Source organism: Pristiophorus japonicus, chromosome 11 (genome assembly GCF_044704955.1).
Source record: "Pristiophorus japonicus isolate sPriJap1 chromosome 11, sPriJap1.hap1, whole genome shotgun sequence".
Lineage (NCBI taxonomy): Eukaryota > Metazoa > Chordata > Chondrichthyes > Pristiophoridae > Pristiophorus > Pristiophorus japonicus.
In genome coordinates, this window is record NC_091987.1 from 101097069 (window position 1) to 101120599 (window position 23531).

The window sequence follows — 23531 nt, forward strand, 5'->3', positions numbered from 1 at the left end:
GCCTGATTAACTTGATTGAATTTTTCCAGGAGTTAACCAAGAGGGTCGATGAGGGCAGTGCGTATGATGTAGTGTATATGGATTTTAGCAAAGCTTTTGATAAGGTCCCACATGGCAGACTGGCCACGAAAATAAAAGCCGATGGGATCCAGGGCAAAGTGGCAAGTTGGATCCAAAATTGGCTCAGAGGTAGGAAGCAAAGGTTTATGGTTGTTTTTGTGACTGGAAGGATGTTTCCAGTGGGGTTCCGCAGGGCTCAGAACTAGGTCCCTTGCTTTTTGTGATATACATCAATGATCTAGACTTGAATATAGGGGGTATGATTAAGAAGTATGCAGATGATACTAAAATCGGCTGTGCGGTTGATAATGAAGAAGAAAGATGCGGACTGCAGGAAGATATCAATCAACAGGTGGGTAGAACAGTGGCAAATGGAATTTAATCGGAGAAGTGTGAGGTAATGCATTTGGGGAAGGTTAACAAGGAAAGGGAATACACATTAAATGGTAGGACATTGAAGTGTAGAGGAACAAAGGGACCGGGAGTGCATGTCCACAGATCCCTGAAGGTAACAAGCCAGGTAGATAAGGTGATTAAGAAGGCATATGGAATACTTGCCTTTATTAGCCGAGGCATATGCTTGAACTGTATAAAACACTAGTTAGGCCACAGCTAGAGTACTGCGTGCAGTTCTGGTCACTGCATTACAGGAAGGACATGATTGCATTGAAGAGGAGATTTACGAGGAAGTTGCCAGGAGTGGAAAATTTTAGCTATGAGGACAGATTGGATAGGTTAGGTTTGGTTTCCTTGGAACAGATGAGGCTGAGGGGAAACCTCATTGAGGTGTATCAAAATTATGAGAGGCCTAGTTATAGTGGATAGAAAGGGCCTATTTCCATTAGCAGAGGGGCATAAACAACCTTGGGGGCATAAATTTAAAATAATTGGTAGAAGGTTTAGAGGGGATTTGAGCAGAAATTTCTTCACCTAGAGGGTGGGGGGGGGTCTGGAATTCACTGCCTGAAAGGGTGGTAGAAACAGAAACCCTCACCACATTTAAAAAGTACTTGGATGTGCACTTGAAGTGCCATAACCTGCAGAGTTTCGGACCTAGAACTGGAAAGTGGGATTAGGCTGGATAGCCTCTTGTTGGCCGGCACGGACACAATGGGCCGAAATGGCCTCCTTCCGTGCTGTAAATTTCTACGATTCTATGAGTTCAGAAGAATGGGAGGTGATCTTATTGAGACATATAAGATAATGAGGGGGCTTGACAAGGTACATTCTGAGAGGATGTTTCCACTCATGGGGGAATCGAGAACTCGGGGGCCACTGTTTTAGAATAAGGGGTCGCCCATTTAAAACTGAGATGAGGACGAATTTCTTCTCAGTTGTAAATCTGTGGAATTCTCTGCCCCAGAGAGCAGTGGAGGCTGGGTCATTGAATATATTTAAGGCAGAGATAGACAGATTTTAGACAGGGAGTAAAGAATTATGGGGAGCGAGCAGGGAAGTGGAGCTGAGTCCATGATCAGATCAGCCATGATCTTATTAAATGGCGGAGCAGGCTTGAGGTCCCAGATGGACTACTCCTGCTCCTATTTCTTATGAGGCGCCAGTTAGCAGGTAGGGTGGGGGAGTGTTGTTTCTCACAGGCCACGATCCTTTTTGGTGCCACAGCAGCACTCCTTTTGGCACCAAAAATAAAAGAAAAGTTTCAGTTTAGTGAGCGACCACCATCGGTGCCTTTAACGCACACTGGTTAGAATGCTCAACATCTGATACAAAAGGATTTGCATATTTAAGCAGCCCATCACCTGTTACATCATTAACGGGCATTAATGTTGCAACGAAGGTGTCCACTCCCAATTTTCAATTGCTGGCCACACGAATTTCAAGTTGAGAAATTGGCAGCTGGTAATTGAAAATCGGCACTAATTAATCTATGTAACTCACCACATCATTTAGCAACCCACTCAACTCATTTCTATCTCCCTCTCCAATGCTTAAAGACTTGTGCTAAACTTGAATCTCGCAATCCCTTGCTGAATCAGGAATCTGTCCATTTCTTATTTGATTTCTACAACCAAGTCTCAATTTACTGTGGCTCTTTAACTTTGAACTGTACATTCTTGTGTCACATTTACAAGCAACTGAGCTTTTCAGCATATCCTCCCATTTTGGTGCAATGAACATTCCCACTTCTACCAACTTACTGAAATCTATTATTCAATATTTTCTTGCAAATAATGATGATGCCAAAAAGATTTGGGAGCCCCATCCTGTCCTCTCCGACATACACACACACTTTGTATCAGGGCTTGCTGCAAAACAAATCCTAGCTGATTTTCTCCTCGCTAGCTATGGATGTTAAGAACCGTAGAGATTAGATGACTCATCACAAACCAAGAATCGAATCTAGGGTCTTGCTGGTCTGTGTTGCTCAGTGGAGCACCTTAGGAGCTCTTACCTGCTGATCCATCCGGCCTGTCTCACACAATTGCGATACCTTGTGTATCACAATATATACTCTCCACCCCACCCAAAACCATGTGATCTGCCGGGAGAGGCCAAAAAAGATCATGACTGAAAATTGCGGTCGGAGGCTTCCTTCGGACAAACGCCTGTGACCTGAAAAAAAAATCTACGAAAATACCTGGTGGTCCCGGAGGAACATAGGATTCCGGTCTGAGGCCTTCATTCGCTGCGCAGCGTAAGGGAAGATGTCTTCCACGTACGGAAGTCTAGATTGGAATCACGTGGGCCTAGACCACCAATCACTAGCTAGTATTCTCATGGAAAATAATGGGAACTCTATTTTTACGAGCTCCCATTACTACCAATGAGAATACCCCCCTAAAACAAGAAACACAGCATAATAAATAAATAAAACACCTCACATATTTAAAATTAAATGAAATTGAATGTAATTAAATGTTATGGAAAAAAAATATTTTATACATTTTTTTTGTTAGGGTTATAAAAAAATCTTACCTGTAGGGTTTTTAATACAAAAATGAATGATTAAATTAAATTTTTCTATGTTTTAAAAGATTTACGCTGGTAAAAGTAGGCTATATGCCTGCTTTTACCAGCTGTAAAAGTTTGAAGGACGTTCGCTGGGCAAATAGCCCAATCTCTGCCCTGTGGATATCCTTCCTGCAGGGATGCGTAGGATTTGTCTAAAGAAATTTTGACAGATTGGAAAAGCTGGTTTTTAGTGCATGCGCATCATGCGCCGAGAACCGGCTTTTGTGAGGGCTCGCCTGGTGTGCCTGCAATTTTCAGCCCAATAAAAACCCAGGCCAATTTGAGGGATAAAAATCTGAGAAATTCCTCTCAAGCCCATCCAGATCATCACTCTGGCCCTGAATTCTCTGGAGTTACTACCTTCTGTCAGAGGTCATCTCTGCCCCAGCCGGAAACAGGTCTCGCTCTCGCTTGAAGGAAATCAGTGAATCAGCATCCACCGAATGAGACAGCAGCCTGTTCCAGAGATCCACTATTCTCTGGGAAAAGAACCACCTCCTGATATCTAACTTAGATCTGGCCTTATACACTTAACATTGTGACCCCTGCTCCTCCCTACTTCATTGGAACAAACTGTCAAATGGAACATCATCTATTCCCTTCATTATCTTATAACCATCAATCGGATCACCCCGAACAAGTTTCATCTGTTTTCTGTTTATCTGAAAGGAAGATTACAACTTGGTTGAAACACAAAATTTTACTTACAGTCTTGTACATTTTGTACTGTAGATTTGACTTGGGGCTGAAAACTTTGTCAGTTCCTGAGTAACCTAGTGGTTTAATAATCTGTGTCAGTAGCAGGAAGTCATTGAAGAGAAACCCATAAAGCTCCTTGTTACTCTTGGCTTTGTAAAGTTTACCACTGTGCAGGAACTTTCGAGGACCCAGGCAGTTTGTGACAGAATTAAAAACAAGTTGCTGGAATAAAAAGAAAACCATGGCAATTACCTTAAAAACAATTATACATGCCTCAGGACACAGACAAATATGAATTCAGAAACAAAAGTCCATTTGCTGAAATCTATACTGCAGTGCAGTCTAGCCTTAAAGACCTTGGTCACTGATGTATGATCGATAGCCCAAATCCTAAACCTGGACATTTCTGAGTAATATTGTTTCCTGTGGCATGGGCATTTGTCATACACAATATAATTTCAAAAGGACAGTATATTTTTCCTCACACATGAATATGACTTTTAAACTTTTCTCAGTGTTAGTATGTTTGAATCATAACTACTGCAGCCTGTTAACTTGATCTTTCCCCTCAAGTATAAATAAAATGCTCAAGTGCAAAGTTTGTTATTCTTATGGCCCCAAATTGGATGAGTGCATTGCTGCAAATGATGAGCTACACCCCTGATTGGCAGGTGGAGGAGTTAATCCTTTCATAGATGGCAGGTCAATTGTGGGGGTGTCAGCTTCATCTTCACATTTTCACTGTAATAGTTCGCTTTTTAATTGGTTCTTTTATGCAGTAATTCACTGCAGTCTTTCACTGTCCTCGGTTAAATGCTGCTTTGATGTCAAGGGCACCTGTTCTTACACCTCCTCTGGCATTCAGCTCTTGCACCAAAGTTTGATCCCTGGAGAACCCAAATAGAGAATCAGTTAGCAGGTTATTGGTGAGTAGGTGTCACTTGATGACTCCTTCCACCACTTTATTGATGATTGGGAAGAGGTTGATAGGGCACTAATTGGCCTGAATAAATTTATCTTGTTTTTTTGCAAATAGGATGTACTTGGACAATGTTCTACATTAACAAATAGATGCCAGTGTCGCAGCTGTACTTAATATAAGGGTGAGATTTAAAATCTGACATAATTTAATACATTCAGTACATAGGAACAGGAGTAGGCCATTGAGTCCCTCACGCCTGTTCTGCCACTCAATGAGATCATAGCTGATCTGTGACCCTATTCCATATACCCACCCTTGATCCATATTCCTTAATACCTTTGGTTAAAAGCTATCAATCTCCGATTTAAAATTAACAATTGATCTAGCATGATAGGTCCAAGTCAGCATGGATTTGTGAAAGGGAAATCATGCGTGACAAATCTTCTGGAATTTTTTGAGGATGTTTCCAGTAGAGTGGATAAGGGAGAACCAGTTGATGTGGTATATTTGGACTTTCAGAAGGCGTTCGACAAGGTCCCACACAAGAGATTAATGTGCAAAGTTAGAGCACATGGGATTGGGGGTAGTGTACTGACATGGATTGAGAACTGGTTGTCAGACAGGAAGCAAAGAGTAGGAGTAAATGGGTACTTTTCAGAATGGCAGGCAGTGACTAGTGGGGTACCGCAAGGTTCTGTGCTGGGGCCCCAGCTGTTTACACTGTACATTAATGATTTAGATGAGGGGATTAAATATAGTATCTCCAAATTTGCGGATGACACTAAGTTGGGTGGCAGTGTGAGCTGCGAGGAGGATGCTGTGAGGCTGCAGAGCGACTTGGATAGGTTAGGTGAGTGGGCAAATGCATGGCAGATGAAGTATAATGTGGATAAATGTGAGGTTATCCACTTTGGTGGTAAAAACAGAGAGACAGACTATTATCTGAATGGTGACAGATTAGGAAAAGGGGAGGTGCAAAGAGACCTGGGTGTCATGGTACATCAGTCATTGAAGGTTGGCATGCAGGTGCAGCAGGCGGTTAAGAAAGCAAATGGCATGTTGGCCTTCATAGCAAGGGGATTTGAGTACAGGGGCAGGGAGGTGTTGCTACAGTTGTACAGGGCATTGGTGAGGCCACACCTGGAGTATTGTGTACAGTTTTGGTCTCCTAACCTGAGGAAGGACATTCTTGCTATTGAGGGAGTGCAGCGAAGGTTCACCAGACTGATTCCCGGGATGGCGGGACTGACCTATCAAGAAAGACTGGATCAACTGGGCTTGTATTCACTGGAGTTCAGAAGAATGAGAGGGGACCTCATAGAAACATATAAAATTCTGACGAGGTTAGACAGGTTAGATGCAGGAAGAATGTTCCCAATGTTGGGGAAGTCCAGAACCAGGGGTCACAGTCTAAGGATAAGGGGTAAGCCATTTAGGACCGAGATGCGGAGGAACTTCTTCACCCAGAGAGTGGTGAACCTGTGGAATTCTCTACCACAGAAAGTTGTTGAGGCCAATTCACTAAATATATTCAAAAAGGAGTTAGATGAGGTCCTTACTGCTAGGGGGATCAAGGGGTATGGCGAGAAAGCAGGAATGGGGTACTGAAGTTGAATGTTCAGCCATGAACTCATTGAATGGCGGTGCAGGCTAGAAGGGCCGAATGGCCTACTCCTGCACCTATTTTCTATGTTTCTATGTCATGTATCACTAGCCACTAGATGGCGTCACTGTTGGAGGCCATTGGGCCACGTGTGCAACCCAAGTATAAAAGGCCAACCATTTTGTATATTAGGCACCTTGGGCCTTAATAAAGCAGAGCCAAGGTCAGACCTCCTGGAGTTAAACAGTACTCAGTCTAACAGTTATTGCATAAATAACATAGCAACAAAGCCGTTTGTGGAAGAGAGTTCCAAACTTCTACCACCCTTTGTGTGTAGCAGTGTTTCCTAATTTCACTCCTGAAAGTATATTAACACATGGAAATCCCACATAATGCATTACTCTAGTAAATACTGCTTTCAAAATATCAAATATGTACATGAGAGAATAGGGTCCAATTAGTTCCTAAGACTTCCACTATTTGGCATTGTAATCCAAAATGGCACAAGATATTTAGAAATCCTCACAAAACTACCAAAAAAAACCCATTAAATTTCATAACAAATGTTATTTTAATCCCGTATAAACTTAATAATTAGTTACTTTTAATTCATAAAATATGACCCTTGCTTTCATCAAAAGATTTTTATACTACACGTAGCATTGCTACAATTATAGGATCATCAAGGTTCAATCGTTTGGTGACGACACATTTTGGCTGCTTTCACTACCTTACCTCAGATAAACCTTCACATTGCACATGTGTCTGGATCCACTCCAGCCTGTCAGAATTTTCCTTTTCTCGCACACCTTCATTCACCTGAGAACACAGTTCCTCAGCCTTTTCAAGGGCCTGTTTCAAGTGGCTAAAATCAGGATGATTTTCTGGGGTGTTTTCCAGAATCTAGGATATTTATTAAAAAGTAAAATTGTTTAAAAAACAAATGAGCTGCGGCTCTAAGGGGGAGTTTCCCCTTTAATGTCCCATGTCGAAAATCAACATTATTATTTTTAAAGAGTTAACAGAATGTTAATATTTAAGCAATAACCGATGGCAGAATTTCTGAGCCCAAGGTTGACAATAGCACATTTACAAAAAAAAATATTTTTGGCAGAACTTAGATGGCCTCAGGAACACGAGCATAAAGTGGTGAAGAAGCTGTTTCAAAGGGGACTACAGTGCAAAAGAGGCCATAGAACATCAAGAGGGAACTGGGGAACATCATCATTATAGGCAGTCCCTTGAAATCCACTCTAAAAGTGAGTTCTCAGGTGGCTGTACAGTCCAATGTGGGAATTACAGTCTCTGGGGCAGACAGTGTTTGAAGGAAAGGGTGGGTGCTGTATATGGTTTGCCGCACGCTCCTTCTACTGTCTGCGCTTGATTTCTACATGCTTTCGGTGATGAGACTCGAGGTGCTCAGCACTTTCCCGGATGCTCTTCCTCCATTTTGGGTGGTCTTGGGCCAGGGATTCCCAGGTGTCGGTGGGGATGTTGCACTTTATCAAAGAGGCTTTGAGTGTGTCCTTGAAATATTTCCTCTGCCCACCTGGGGCTCACTTGCCGTGTAGGAGTTCTGAGTAGAGCGCTTGCTTTGGGAGTCTCGTGTCGGGCATGCGGACAATGTGGCCCGCCCAACGGGGCTGGTCAAGTGTGGTCAGTGCTTTGATGCTGGGGATGTTGGTCTATGCGAGAACACTGACGTTGGTGCGTCTATCCTCCCAGTGGATTTGCAGGATCTTGCGGAAGCAGCATTGGTGGTACTTCTCCAGCGCTTTGAGATGTCTGCTGTATATCGTCCACGTCTCTGAACCATATAGGAGGGCAGGTATCACTACTGCTCTGTAGACCATAACCTTAGTGCCAGCTTTGAGGTTCTGGTCTTCAAACACTCTCTTCCTCAGGCGACCAAAGGCTGCATTGGCACACTGGAGGTGGTGTTGGACCTCGTCATCGATGTCTGCCCTTGCTGATAGTAAGCTCCCGAGGTATGGAAAATGGCCCACGTTGTCCAAGGCCACGCCATGGATTTTGTCGACCGGGGGGGGCAGTGCTGTGTGGCAGTGTCAGGTTGGTGGAGGACCAGTGTCTTACGGATGTTTAGTGGTCCATGCTTACGTTCGCCTCGGTGAAGGTGTTGACAATGGCTTGGAGTTCGGCCTCTGAGTGTGCGTAGACACAAGCATCATCCGCATACTGTAGTTCAATGACCGAGTATGGGACGACCTTGGATCTAGTTTAGAGGCGGCGAAGGTTGAACAGGTTCCCATTGGTTCTATAGTTTAGTTCCACTCCAGCGGGGAACTTGTTGAGAGTGAGATGAAGCATTGCAGCAAGGAAGATCGAGAAAAGCATTGGCACAATGATGACGCAGCCCTGCTTGACCCCGGTCCGGATGTGGATTGGTCTATGGTCAATCCGTTGGTCAGTATCACGGCTTGCATATCATCGTGGAGCAGGCAGAGAATGGTGACAAACTTTTGGGAGCAGCCGAAACGGAGAAGGACGCTCCATAGTCCCTCACGGTTGACAGTGTCAAAGGCCTTTGTGAGGTCAAAGAAGGCCATGTACAAGGGTTGATGCTGTGCCCTGCATTTCTCTTGTAGTTGTCGCACAGTGAAGATCATGTCCTCAGTGGACAGAATCCGCATTGCAACTCTGGGAGGAGCTCTTCAGCCATGGGGAGAAGACGATTGAAGAGGATTCTTGCAATGACTTTCCCTGTGGCCGACAGCATGGAGATTCCTCTGTAGTTACTGCAGTCGGACTTGTTCCCTTTTTTGAAGGTGGTCGCGATTACGGCATCTCTGAGATCTTCTGGCATGCTCTCCTCCTTCCAGATAAGAGAGATGAGGTCATGCATTCGTGCCAATAGTGCTTCTCCGCCATACTTTAGTGCCTCGGCGGGGATTCCATCTGCTCCTGATGCCTTGTTGTTCTTGAGTTGACGGATGGCATTTTCTACCTTGTGCAGGGCTGGGGTTTTGCTGAGATGGTGGCGGGTAGCATGCTGTGGGATGGAGTAGAGGACACACGCGTCGAAGGCAGAGTCTCGGTTAAGGAGATTTTCGAAGTGCTCCTTCCAGTGGGCCCTGACTGCCTTGGTGTCCTTAATGAGTGCCTATCCGTTCTTGGCCAGCAGTGGGGTGGGGCCTTGGGTGTTTGGGCCGTAGGTGGACTTAACTGCGCTGAAGAAACCTCGGACGTCATGGTTGTCGGCCAGTTGCTGGATCCCCTGTGCTTTCTCCACCCACCAATTATTCTTTAGGTGGCGGGTTTTTTGTTAGACCTCGGCCTTCAGCTGCCTGAAGAGCTGTTTTGCTGCTCCTGAATTAGGTTGTTACTTTAGGTTCAGAAATGCCTTGCGCTTGCGGCCTATTAGCGCCTGGATCTCCTGATCCAAGGAACATGACACACACAGATATGCTGACCCATCCTTAAAAATAATATATTTTTTGGCCCAGAAAATATAGACACCCGACCAATATTCCTCTAATTTTTTTTTTGGTGGGCGATCCCTTTAAATTTGCTGTGTGGCACTATCTTTTCCAACAGCAGCAGCTGGTGGGTGGTCTGCATGGGACCTCTCGATTGGTGGGCGGCCTGCACGGGATCTCCTGATTGGTGGGTGGCCTGCACGGGATCTCCTGATTGGTGGGCGGCCTGCACGGGATCTCCCGATTGGTGGGTGGCCTGCACGGGACCTCCCGATTGGTGGGCACACGGCCATTGCACCCAACCCCAACTTTCTTCCAGCAGCGATTTCAAGTAATCAAATTCCCCTATGTTTTATTTAATTGTAAAGGCAATAGCCAGTAACAAAACTGTGTGCATTTTATTTATGCTTGTATCATTGTAAAAGTTGAAAGGCAAAATTTCGAAGAATGGTCTACCTTGTGACAAATTGTGCAATAACAGCTTTTAACTGGTTTAAGTAGGAGAACGCACGTCTGCACAGAAATATGTACTTACATTTTTTATTATTAATGGGCAGCGTGTTACCCTCTGCATAGGTTTCAGTAAGAAACTTGATAGTGGCATTCCTTTACATTGCGGGTCCATTGCTAGTCTCTGTCATAATATAAATAGGCCGAGTGTCAATAATAATCACAGTATTGAGAAAATCACATTTTATATATTGTACAGCATCTTATCGCATCCTCGGGACATTCCAAAATGCTTTACAATTACTGAAGTAAAGCATTTCCTACATTACAACAATGACGACACTTCAAAAATACTTCATTGGCTATAAAGGGCTTTGGGATGTCCTGAGGTTGTGAAAGGCTCTATGTAAATGCAAAGTGTAGTCACTGCTATGTAGGAAAACGTGGCAGACAACGTGTACATAGCAAAATACCACAAACCACCAATTAATCAATGATTGATAATGTTGGTAGTGTTGGTTGAAGGAGAAATATTGGCCAGGATATCAGAAGAACACTGTGGTCTTCTTTGAATAATAAGATCTCTTGGGGCAAAAATTGCCCACCGCCCGAAGAGAGTTGCCCCAATGCATGGGGTGAGCCCTCGGGAGAAATTCAGCACTTCGTACTTTTTTTTTTGGAGTGGGGTGGAAGTGGGCTCATCATCGGGGCGTGAGTGGGGGCGGGTCAGAGTAGCCGCCACAAACGGGACGGAAGTGGGGGTATGACGGAGTGACCGTCGCTGCAAGGCATCAGCGCTGCCTTCGGTGAAGGCAGCTGCGAACTCTGCAGCCACTTCAGTGACAAACACTGGACCATAAGGGAGGGTTTCAGCCGGGCCAGTAAGAAGGGATGTCAGGCTACCTGTTGGCGGCCCAGTCGAACCCGTGGGCATTGTTGGCGGCCCGACTTGGCAGTCGGCCGACAAAAAAAAACATGGAGTCGCCGACAGTGCCACCTCCCCTTTAAGGGCAGCCGCGCCACCAAGGCACAGAGAGTGTACCGAAGGCAAAAGCTGTCAGTGGCACCAACCAGCGGCGGCATTACTCTCGCGGGGCAATTCCAGGAAATGGGCAATTTCCCGCGGGACAATTTCAGGAAGGGGGGTCACTGCCACTCGGTAAGGGGTTGGCACCTGCATGACACAACAGGAAATTGCCCTTCCTCAGTTTTGGAGCAGTCCCCGATATCGCTCCAAAACTGAGGAAGGGCAGTTAATAAAATGATGGCCCCTCGGCGGAGACTTGGTGGTAAGTCCACATCGACCCATGGCTGCCGCTTTCAGGCGGCCAGAGGCCTTATAGAAAGGGGCAATGTCGGCCTCTTTATGCCGACCAGAACCGCAGGCAAACAGGATCTCAGCAGAAAGGCAGCGCCTCTGAAAATTCAGCAATCTCGCGGGGCTGCACAAACATCATGTACTCAAGTCCGGAGTGAGGCTTGAACCCACAATCTTCTGATTCAGAGGCGAGAGGGTGACCTACTGAGCCAAGCTGACACCTCAAAAGCTTTGCAGAAAATAATATTTGCCTGAAATCAAGTTTTTCCTTTTAAAACAAGCTAAAGGTGATGCAGAGATCGTTTCTGTTACTATGCTACTGTCATACGATGATCCCTTACTTTCACAAATTCCTTGAATTCTGGAACCTCATCTGTCTTTTGCTGGATAAGTGCAGCTCCGTTCAGCTGACAGCTGCAGAATCGGATGTACGGCTGCATATGAGGCAATTGTGCTGTTAATATGTCACCAATCATTTTCACCGGCATCCTCTCCCCCGACATCTTCTTCCTCACCCGCAGTGCCCTACAGTGAGGCAAAACAGACGCCCATTAGTATAGATGACAGTATGCAGACAAATGCAACATATTCAGCATTGTAATAGCATTTTTAAAAACTAAAATGTATTTGAACTGTATTTGTGTTTTCTAGATAAAGCACTGTACTGACAGTAAGAATCAATTTGTATCATTATCAATGCTTGTGTAAATACTATGGGCACTTGTTGATATCAATGGTTAGAAAACTTAGTGATCACTGTGCCTGCTTATCTTGACGCCGCTTTAACATCAATGAACTTTGTATCCAGATTTTCAATTTCAAAGTCCCAATGTTAAGAAACTTGTGTAAAGTAATTCTTGGTGTTCATTCTAAATGCAACCCAGATGTCAAATGCACTGCTGAAAGTATTTGGTATTGATTATCTACAGGACAATAGATAAGTTCTAGTGTGTTACATTGCAACATCAGGTAAAGGGTTCAGGTTAAACGAATAAACTGCTCGAACACATCAAAGTTACCTAAACCTGAAGATGTGTTACTCCTTTTAAATGCACTTCAGTCTGTGTTATTTCAATTGTAGAAATGTTTGTCGGAGGCCTATGTCAGCCAGCAGTTGCTGGCAAGCTCCCATAATAGAATTGGGTGATTTGAACTCAAATGTTAATTGTACTTTGTGATTTGAGCTGCTCTGACACCAGATTTTATTTACAGAAAATGCTGGAAATCTCAGCAGGTCAGGCAGCATCTGTGGAGAGAAACAGAGTTAACATTTAGGTCTGTGACCCTTTGTCAGAACTGGAAAAGTTCAAGATGTTACAGATTTGTAAGGAAGTGCAGGGGCAATGAAAGTGGGAGGGGAGGAAAGAACAAAAGGGAAGGTCTGTGATAGGGTGGAAGGCAGGAGAGATTAGAGAGACAATAGGGATTGTAATGTATTTGCTTCATGGGTTCTTTGTGCTTAAGAATTCATAGCAACACATTACTATTAAAAACTAGTTGGTTTATTAGCAAAAGGTTTAACAGTCACACTTCACATTACCAGTAAATCCACCAGGCTCACAACCACCTGCCTCATCGTGCATCCCCCGAACCCAACTGGCTGGGGTTTTATTGAGTCTTGTGAACATTACGTGACTGGCTAAGCCACTCACAATGCAACAGCTCTATAAACATGTGAGCATACTCACAGGTGCATACATTACAAGGATGATGGGCAAAAAAGAGATGGTAATGGCTTAAGTTAAGAAACAAAAGATGAGTCTAGATGGGAAGTGAATGGCGGAATCATCAGCAGCTGCCATGGGAAAGAGAAAAAAAGACAATGGATAGGTTCCAGCTTTTCCCCTTTTTTTCTCTTTCCCATGGCAGCTGCTGATGATTCCGCCATTCACACCCAATCTAGACTCACCTTTTGTTTCTTAACTTGTGCCATTACCATCTCATTTTTGCCCCTCACCCCCTTTGTCTCTTAAATCTCTTCTGCCTTCTACCCTATCACAGACCTTCCTCCCTTTCCCACTTTCACTGCCCCTGCACTTCCTCAAGAATCTTTTACATCTCTAACTTTTCCAGTTCTGACACAGGGTCGCAGACCTGAAACGTTAACTCGGGTTGTCTCCACAGATGCTGCCTCAACTGCTGAGATTTCCAGCATTTTCTGTTTTTATTTCAGATTTCAGCATCCGCAGTATTTTGCTTCCAGATTTTATTTAATTGCACATGGCAGGGAAACAAAGTGCCCCGTGTGTAGTATATGAAGAGAGAGCAAATGACCTGCCTGATATTATTTTATCCCACAAAGGAGTTATACTACAAGCAAAATAACAAACTGAACAAATAGCTCAAAATGTAGAACTTCCGCCTCGCAACAAACCCCACCCCCCCACTTCCTGTTGTAAAGATTGGTTTGCAGTCTATTATCCAGACTTACTCCAGCGTCACTCCATAAATGACCACCGGGGTGAAGGTCTGGAATGACTCAGCCTCCAATCTTCCTTTACTTGCGAAGAAGGAGCAAGACATCAGCCAGACGTAGACTAGGACAGATTGAAAATTCACCATGTTTGGAATCGAACTCGTGAACCTCAGTTGTGCCACTTCTTGGAAAAATGTCACATTTGTCCGGACCCATCAACTCAGATTTGACACTTTTTTTATGTCTTTACATGGAATCACAAACTTTGTCTTCATTCCGGACTTAGTGTCGCAACATATTGTGTTTTACGAGGAGATGGTCCCATGATTCCCATTCTGCATCCCCCACAGAAAGGGGATTTTGAACATGGCAGTGGAGAGAGATAGTAAGATACAGACATTATTATAAAGTGACTGCCACTAGGGTACCATACCAAGCTGTAAATGTGTACCTACTTCAACAATTTGATATTGCACATGATGAGCTCTTTCCAGTTAACAAAGATCATGGCCACTTCTTTCTCGGTCAGCAGATCAGACTCTAGTAATGGTTTTTGAAAGACCTAATGGAACAGGGCAGATCATTAGCAGCAACAGCAGTTTAATTCAGAGTAAGCAAAACTTGCCTGACAAGAACAAAGAAATAATTAACCAAAGCATTCAGTCATCTCTAAGTATAAGTTTACCGTATGGGTACAACAGACTATATGGGTACAACAGACAAAGTAATTACTCTGGCTGTGTGCAAATTGGGAAATGCACTTTGTAGGAAGATTATTGTACATTCAAGAATGCGGTGTTCCACAGGATCAGTGCTGTTGTCCATAATTTACATTAATGATTTGGACTTGGGAACAAATGGTGCAGGCTCGATGGGCCTAATGGCCTACACCTGCACCTAATTTCTATGTTTCTATGTAATATCAAAATTTATAGATGATACCAAACTGGGGGTATAACTAACATAATCCAAGACAACATTGGAAAATTTGCAGACTGGGCAGTTAAGCGGCAAATGAACTTTAATATAGATAAATGTGAGATGATACAGTTTGATAGGAAAAACAGTAACATCACCTACATCTTAGAAAATAAGGAACTGAATGGGGTAGAAGAGCAAAGGGATCTAGGGATACAGGTGAACAAATCATTAAAAGCAGCATCGCAGCTCAATAAAGCAGTTAAAAATGCAAACAAAACCCTGGGATTGATTTCTAGGGGTATAGAATTCAAAAGTAGTGAAGTTACGTTAAACTTGTATTGGAGCCTGGTCAGGCCGCACTTAATAATATTGCGCACAGTTCTGATTTCGATACTGTAAAAAGGACATAGAAGCACTGGAGACACCACAGCAGCTTCAAGGGTATGGTAGCACAGTGGTTATGTTACTGGACCAGTAATCCAGAGGCTTGGATTAATGATCTGGAGACATGAGTTCAAATCCCACCACAACAGCTCAGCTGGGGAATTTAAATTCAGATAATTAAATAAATCTGCAATTAAAAAGCTAGCATCAGTAATGGTGACCATAAAACTACCAGATTGTTGTAAAAACCCATCTGGCTCACTGATATCCTTTAGGGAAGGATTACATAGGATATATGACACAGAAACAGGCCATTTGGTCCAACCAGACCATGCTGCCGTTTATGCTCCACTCAAGACTCCTCCCGTCTTTCCTCATCTCAATCGATCAGCATAACCCTCTATTCCATTCTCCCTCATGTGCTTGTCCAGCCTCCCCTTAAATGCATCTATACTATTCACTTCAACCACTCCTTGTGGTAGCGAGTTTCACATTCTCACAACTCTTTGGATAAAGAAGTTACTTCTGAATTCCCTATTGGATTTCTTGGTGACTATCTTGAGATTTGAGTTGGTGAGAGGGGAGCGACCTATCAAAAGCCCAGCGGGAGATCGAGAGCCAGCGGCAGTTGGTGAGAGGGGAGCGACCTATCAAAAGCCCAGCGGGAGATCGAGAGCCAGCGGCAGTTGGTGAGAGGGGAGCGACCTATAAGAGGCCAGCGGGAGATCGAGAGCCAGCGGCAGTTGGTGAGAGGGGAGCGACCTATCAAAAGCCCAGCGGGAGATCGAGAGCCAGCGGCAGTTGGTGAGAGGGGAGCGACCTATCAAAAGCGTACCGGTGCAGCTACAGCGGGAGAGAAAGCAAAATAGAAGTAGAAAGGAATCAAAAAGTGACGTCACAGCCAATGGGGTAAGTGATTGGCTGGTGATTGGTGAGTAGCTTTTCTTTTTATTTTTAATATCAGTAAGTGAACTTTAGCATTGTTATTACCAATTTAAGGGTATCTAAGGGTTAAGACATGGCAGGAGAGCTCGGTCACGTGATATGCTCCTCCTGTACCATGTGGGAACTCGGGGACACTTCCGGTGTCCCTGGGCGCTACGTGTGTGGGAAGTGTATCTGCCTCGAGCTCTTGATGGTCCGCATTGCGGAATTGGAGCTGAGGGTGGATTCACTCTGGAGCATCCACGATGCTGAGAATGACGTGAGTATCACGTGTAGTGAGTTGGTCTTACCGCAGGAGAAGGGTCCACAGCCAGATAGGGAATGGAAGACCAGCAGGAAGAGCAGTGCAAGAAAGATAGTGCAGGGATCCCCTGTGGTCATCCCCCTGCACAACAGATACACTGCTTTGAGTACTGTTGGGGGGGATGACTCATCAGGGGAGGGCAGCAGCAACCAAGTTCATGGCACCGTGGCTGGCTCTGCTGCACAGGAGGGCAGGAAAAAGATTGGGAGCGCGATAGTGATAGGGGATTCGATGGTGAGGGGAATAGATAGGCGTTTCTGCGGCCGCATCCAAGACTCCAGGATGGTATGTTGCCTCCCTGGTGCAAGGGTCAAGGATGTCTCGGAGCGGGTGCAGGACATTCTGAAATGGGAGGGAGAACAGCCAGTTGTCGTGGTGCACATTGGTACCAACGACATAGGTAAAAAAAGGGATGAGGTCCTACGAAAAGAATTTAAGGAGCTAGGAGCTAAATTAAAAAGTAGGACCTCAAAAGTAGTAATCTCGGGATTGCTACCAGTGCCACGTGCTAGTCAGAGTAGGAATCGCAGGATAGCGCAGATGAATACGTGGCTTGAGCAGTGGTGCAGCAGGGAGGGATTCAAATTCCTGGGGCATTGGAACCAGTTCTGGGGGAGGTGGGACCAGTACAAACCGGACGGTCTGCACCTGGGCAGGACCAGAACCAATGTCCTAGGGGGAGTGTTTGCTAGTGCTGTTGGGGAGGAGTTAAACTAATATTGCAGGGGGATGGGAACCTATGCAGGGAGACAGAGGGAGACAAAAATGAGGCAAAAGCAAAAGACAGAAAGGAGATGAGGAAAAGTGGAGGGCAGAGAAACCCAAGGCAAAGAACAAAAAGGGCCACTGTACAGCAAAATTCTAAAAGGACAAAGGATGTTAAAAAAGCAAGCCTGAAGGCTTTGTGTCTTAATGCAAGGAGTATCCGCAATAAGGTGGATGAATTAACTGTGCAAATAGATGTTTACAAATATGATGTGATTGGGATTATGGAGACGTGGCTCCAGGATGATCAGGGCTGGGAACTCAACATCCAGGGGTATTCAACATTCAGGAAGGATAGAATAAAAGGAAAAGGAGGTGGGGTAGCATTGCTGGTTAAAGAGGAGATTAATGCAATAGTTAGGAAAGACATTAGCTTGGATGATGTGGAATCTATATGGGTAGAGCTGCAGAACACCAAAGGGCAAAAATCGTTAGTGGGAGTTGTGTACAGACCTCCAAACAGTAGTAGTGATGTTGGGGAGGGCATCAAACAGGAAATTAGGAGTGCATGCAATAAAGGTGCAGCAGTTATAATGGGTGACTTTAATATGCACATAGATTGGGCTAGCCAAACTGGAAGCAATACGGTGGAGGAGGATTTCCTGGAGTGCATAAGGGATGGTTTTCTAGACCAATATGTCAAGGAACCAACTAGGGGGGAGGCCATCTTAGACTGGGTGTTGTGTAATGAGAGAGGATTAATTAACAATCTCATTGTTCGAGGTCCCTTGGAGAAGAGTGACCATAATATGGTGGAATTCTGCATTAGGATGGAGAATGAAACAGTTAATTCAGAGGCCATGGTCCAGAACTTAAAGAAGGGTAACTTTGAAGGTATGAGTCATGAATTGGCTAAGATAGATTGGCGAATGATACTTAAGGGGTTGACTGTGGATGGGCAATGGCAGACATTTAGAGACCGCATGGATGAATTACAACAATTGTACATTCCTGTCTGACGTAAAAATAAAAAAGGGAAGGTGGCTCAACCGTGGCTATCAAGGGAAATCAGGGATAGTATTAAAGCCAAGGAAGTGGCATACAAATTGGCCAGAAATAGCAGCGAACCTGGGGACTGGGAGAAATTTAGAACTCAGCAGAGGAGGACAAAGGGTTTGATTAGGGCAGGGAAAATGGAGTACGAGAAGAAGCTTGCAGGGAACATTAAGGCGGATTGCAAAAGTTTCTATAGGTATGTAAAGAGAAAAAGGTTAGTAAAGACAAACGTAGGTCCCCTGCAGTCAGAATCAGGGGAAGTCATAATGGGGAACAAAGAAATGGCAGACCAATTGAACAAGTACTTTGGTTCGGTATTTACTAAGGAGGACACAAACAACCTTCCGGATATAAAAGGGGTCAGAGGGTCTAGTAAGGAGGAGGAACTGAGGGAAATCTTTATTAGTCAGGAAATTGTGTTGGGGAAATTGATGGGATTGAGGGCCGATAAATCCCCAGGGCCTGATGGACTGCATCCCAGAGTACTTAAGGAGGTGGCCTTGGAAATAGCGGATGCATTGACAGTCATTTTCCAACATTCCATTGACTCTGGATCAGTTCCTATCGAGTGGAGGGTAGCCAATGTAACCCCACTTTTTAAAAAAAGGAGGGAGAGAGAAAGCAGGGAATTATAGACCGGTCAGCCTGACCTCAGTAGTGGGTAAAATGATGGAATCAATTATTAAGGATGTCATAGCAGCGCATTTGGAAAATGGTGACATGATAGGTCCAAGTCAGCATGGATTTGTGAAAGGGAAATCATGCTTGACAAATCTTCTGGAATTTTTTGAGGATGTTTCCAGTAAAGTGGACAAAGGAGAACCAGTTGATGTGGTATATTTGGACTTTCAGAAGGCTTTCGACAAGGTCCCACAAGAGATTAATGTGCAAAGTTAAAGCACATGGGATTTGGGGTAGTGTGCTGACGTGGATTGAGAACTGGTTGTCAGACAGGAAGCAAAGAGTAGGAGTAAATGGGTACTTTTCAGAATGGCAGGCAGTGACTAATGGGGTACCGCAAGGTTCTGTGCTGGGGCCCCAGCTGTTTACATTGTACATTAATGATTTAGACGAGGGGATTAAATGTAGTATCTCCAAATTTGCAGATGACACTAAGTTGGGTGGCAGTGTGAGCTGCGAGGAGGATGCTATGAGGCTGCAGAGTGACTTGGATAGGTTAGGTGAGTGGGCAAATGCGTGGCAGATGAAGTATAATGTGGATAAATGTGAGGTTATCCACTTTGGTGGTAAAAACAGAGAGACAGACTATTATCTGAATGGTGACAGATTAGGAAAAGGGAAGGTGCAACGAGACCTGGGTGTCATGGTACATCAGTCATTGAAGGTTGGCATGCAGGTACAGCAGGCGGTTAAGAAAGCAAATGGCATGTTGGCCTTCATAGCGAGGGGATTTGAGTACAGGGGCAGGGAGGTGTTGCTACAGTTGTACAGGGCCTTGGTGAGGCCACACCTGGAGTATTGTGTACAGTTTTGGTCTCCTAACCTGAGGAAGGACATTCTTGCTATCGAGGGAATGCAGCGAAGATTCACCAGACTGATTCCCGGGATGGTGGGACTGACCTATCAAGAAAGACTGGATCAACTGGGCTTGTTTTCACTGGAATTCAGAAGAGTGAGAGGGGACCTCATCGAAACGTTTAAAATTCTGACGGGTTTGGACAGGTTGGATGCAGGAAGAATGTTCCTAATGTTGGGGAAGTCCAGAACCAGGGGTCACAGTCTAAGGATAAGGGGTAAGCCATTTAGGATCGAGATGAGGAGAAACCTCTTCACCCAGAGAGTGGTGAACCTGTGGAATTCTCTACCACAGAAAGTAGTTGAGGCCAATTCACTAAATATATTCAAAAGGGAGTTAGATGAAGTCCTTACTACTCGGGGGATCAAGGGGTATGGCGTGAAAGCAGGAAGGGGGTACTGAAGTTTCATGTTCAGCCATGAACTCATTGAATGGCGGTGCAGGCTAGAAGGGCTGAATGGCCTACTCCTGCACCTATTTTCTATGTTTCTATATTGATGGCCTCTAGTTATGCTCTTCGCCACAAGTGGAAACATTTTCTCTGTATCCACTCTATCAAAACCTTTCATCATTTTAAAGACCTCTATTAGGTCACCCCTCAGCCTTTTTTTTTAAAAAGATAAATCTGCCGTCCTTAACTGGTCTGGCCTACATGTGACTCCAGACTCGCAGCAATGTGGTTGACTCTTAACAACCCTCTGAAATGGCCTAGCAAGCTACTCAGTTAAGGGCAATTAGGGATGGGCAATAAATGTTGGCCTTGCCAGTGACACCCACATCCCGTGAATGAATTAAAAAAAATACTGAACCATCAACCCAGAGGTCCTGAATGCGAATCGGACATTGAATTCAGTAAATCTGATCATTTGTGGGCTGGTGCCAGAAAAAATAACCATGAAAGCTGCTGGACTGTCATAGAAACTCAGCTGGTTCTCTAACATTGTGCAGGGAAGGCAAGAACATAAGAAATAAGAGCATGAGTAGGTCATTTTTCCCCTCTAGCCTGCTCCGCCATTTAATAAGATCATGGCTGATCTGAACATGGACTCAGCTCCACTTTCCTGCCCATTCCCCATAACCCTTTACTTCCTTATCACTCAAAAATCTGTCTAGCTCCGCCTTAAATATATTCAATGACCCAGCCTCCACGGCTCTCTGGGGTAGAGAATTCATGAGATTTACAACCCTCTGAGAAGAAATCTTTCCTCATCTCAGTTTTATATGGGCGGCCCCTTATTCTGACACTATGCCCTCTAGTCTTGGTTTCCTCTATGAGTGGAAATATCCTCTCTGCATCCACTTTGTCGAGCCCTTTTATTATCTTATATGTTTCGATAAGATCACCTCTCATTCTTCTGAACTCCAACTAAGCTGGCACCCTACCTGGTCTGACCTACGTGTGACTGCAGTCCCATACTACAAGGCTGACTCATAATGCCTCATTACCCAAGCTAGACATTCAATTGTAAAAATAATTGCTATGCTGAAGGCCCACCACCACCTTCTCAGGGTAACTAGGGACGGGCAATTAATGCAGCCGAGCCAACCCCAGAACAAATTTAAAATATCCAAACAAATCCACTCTTCTGCAGGCATCACTAGATAGTGATCATAAGCGGGAACTCTGGCTGATTTTTTTCCCGTCCCTTTACTCATGGGCCACTGAATCAAACTATTGCTTCCGCTATTGCCTCAGGTAAGATCAGTAAAGACAGCATAGAGTGGAGACTGAAACTGGGATGTACATTTACCTACTGAGTTTTCGGCACAGTCTGAAAATTACATGTTCCATCAAGACCACAAGACAACTATACCTTACCTCAGTGACTAGCTGCAGATCACTCACATAGTTTTCTTCTGTCACAATGAGCTCATGGATATAGCCCTGTCGTTTCCGCTCAGAAGGAGACAGCATGTCCAATAGATGCAAATCAGCACACCCTACACAGAAGAGGGGAAGACTAAATAATATACATCACGTAACATTCTAACATACAGGGTTTCATACGCAGCTGAGGCACTTGATCTGCCATCCAATACGAATAATATAGCCAATCCATCAGTCTGGATAAAAACGTACTATTTAGATAACATTTTAGGGATAGAATCAGAGAGAACAAACTGAGATCAGAGTAAATTAGGTAGAGGTCTTCATTTTAATTTTTAAAAATTGGTTCAGACAAATTTGCAATACATGGTGAGCTGGTTGTGACAACGTTCCTGCTCATTTTATTTGGGTGCGGGGCCCCTTTAACGAACATGTGTGGACTATGCATGTTTCCGCACAAAAAACCCATGAGCGGCCTGTGCGGCACTTCCAGACTGCTAAACTTGAAAGATCAAGTTTAAAAAATATATTTTGCCGTTGATTTCAGTGTCACTTAGGTTGTACTTCATTAAAGTGATTGTCAAGCCGAAACACAGATCTAAAGTCTTTCATCTTTCCCCCTGCCCATTGGGCTCATTCTATCAATAAGATTTTTGACACAGATTTTCAGCAAAACTAGCATAGCAAAAGTTTTTAGGTGCCAGGCTCTTTAACAGAGCCCCACACCCAAGGTATATAAAAAGGAAAAGGGTGGCTAAAGTAAATGTTGGTCCCTTAGAGGACGAGACCGGGGAATTAGTAATGGGGAACATGGAGATGGCAGAAACTCTGAACAAATATTTTGTATCAGTCTTTACGGTAGAGGACACTAACAATATTCTGACAGTGGATAGTCTAGGAGGAACCTAACAAAATCACAATGGAGGTGGTACTCAGTAAGATAATGGGACTAAAGACAGATAAATCCCCTGGACCTGATGGCTTGCATCCTAGGGTCATGAGAAGTAGCAGCAGGGATAGTGGATGCATTGGTTGTAATTTACCAAAACTTCCAGGATTCTAGGGAGGTCCCAGCAGATTGGAAAACTGCAAATGTAACGCCCCTATTTAAAAAAGGAAGCAGACAAAAAGCAGGAAACTATAGACCAGTTAGCTTAACATCTGTGGTTGGAAAAATGTTGGAGTACATTATTAAAGAAGCAGTAGCAGGACATTTGGAAAAGCAAAGTTCGGTCAGGCAGAGTCAGCATGGATTTATGAAGGGGAAGTCATGTTTGATAAATTTGCTGGAGTTCTTTGAGGATGTAACAAACAGGGTGGATAAAGTGGAACCAGTGGATGTGGTGTATTTGAACTTCCAGAAGGCATTTGACAAGGTGCCACATAAAAGGTTACTGCACAAGATAAAGGTTCACGGGGTTGGGGGTAATATATTAGCATGGATAAAGGATTGGCTAACTAACAGAGAACAGAGAGTCGGGATAAATGGTTCATTCTGGGGTTGGCAACCAGTAACTAGTGGGGTGCCGCAGGGATCAGTGCTGGGACCCCAACTATTTACAATCTATATTAACGACTTGGAAGAAAGGACTGTGTAACGTAGCCAATTTTGCTGACGATACAAAGATGAGAGGAAAAGCAATGAGTGAGGAGGACACAAAAAATCTGCAAAAGGACATAGACAGGCTAAGTGAGTGAGCAAAAATTTGGCAGATGGAGTATAATGTTGGAAAGTGTGAGGTCATGCACTTTGGCAGAAGAAAAATCCAAGAGCAAGTTATTATTTAAATGGAGAAAGATTGCAAAGTGCCCCTGTACAGCGGGACCTGGGGGGTACTTGCGCATGAAACACAAAAGGATAGTATGCAGGTACAGCAAGTGATCAGGAAGGCCAATGATATCTTGGCCTTGATTGCAAAGGGGCTGGAGTATAAAAGCAGGGAAGTCTTTCTACAGCTATATAAGGTATTGGT

The 23531-nt window shown here is 44.3% G+C and overlaps 1 protein-coding gene across 1 annotated transcript in view; it reads right to left on the reverse strand.

Annotated features, from left to right (window-relative positions):
* Positions 1–23531, reverse strand: part of itsn1 (intersectin 1 (SH3 domain protein)) — a 276283-nt gene that overhangs the window by 19902 nt on the left and 232850 nt on the right. The window contains exons 31-36 of the mRNA XM_070893816.1: positions 21550–21671; positions 14334–14440; positions 11804–11987; positions 10230–10328; positions 6993–7160; positions 3742–3954 (exon numbers count right to left, since the gene is read on the reverse strand). Of these exons, the coding sequence (XP_070749917.1) occupies positions 3742–3954; positions 6993–7160; positions 10230–10328; positions 11804–11987; positions 14334–14440; positions 21550–21671 (893 nt within the window). The remainder of the gene's footprint in view (positions 1–3741; positions 3955–6992; positions 7161–10229; positions 10329–11803; positions 11988–14333; positions 14441–21549; positions 21672–23531) is intronic.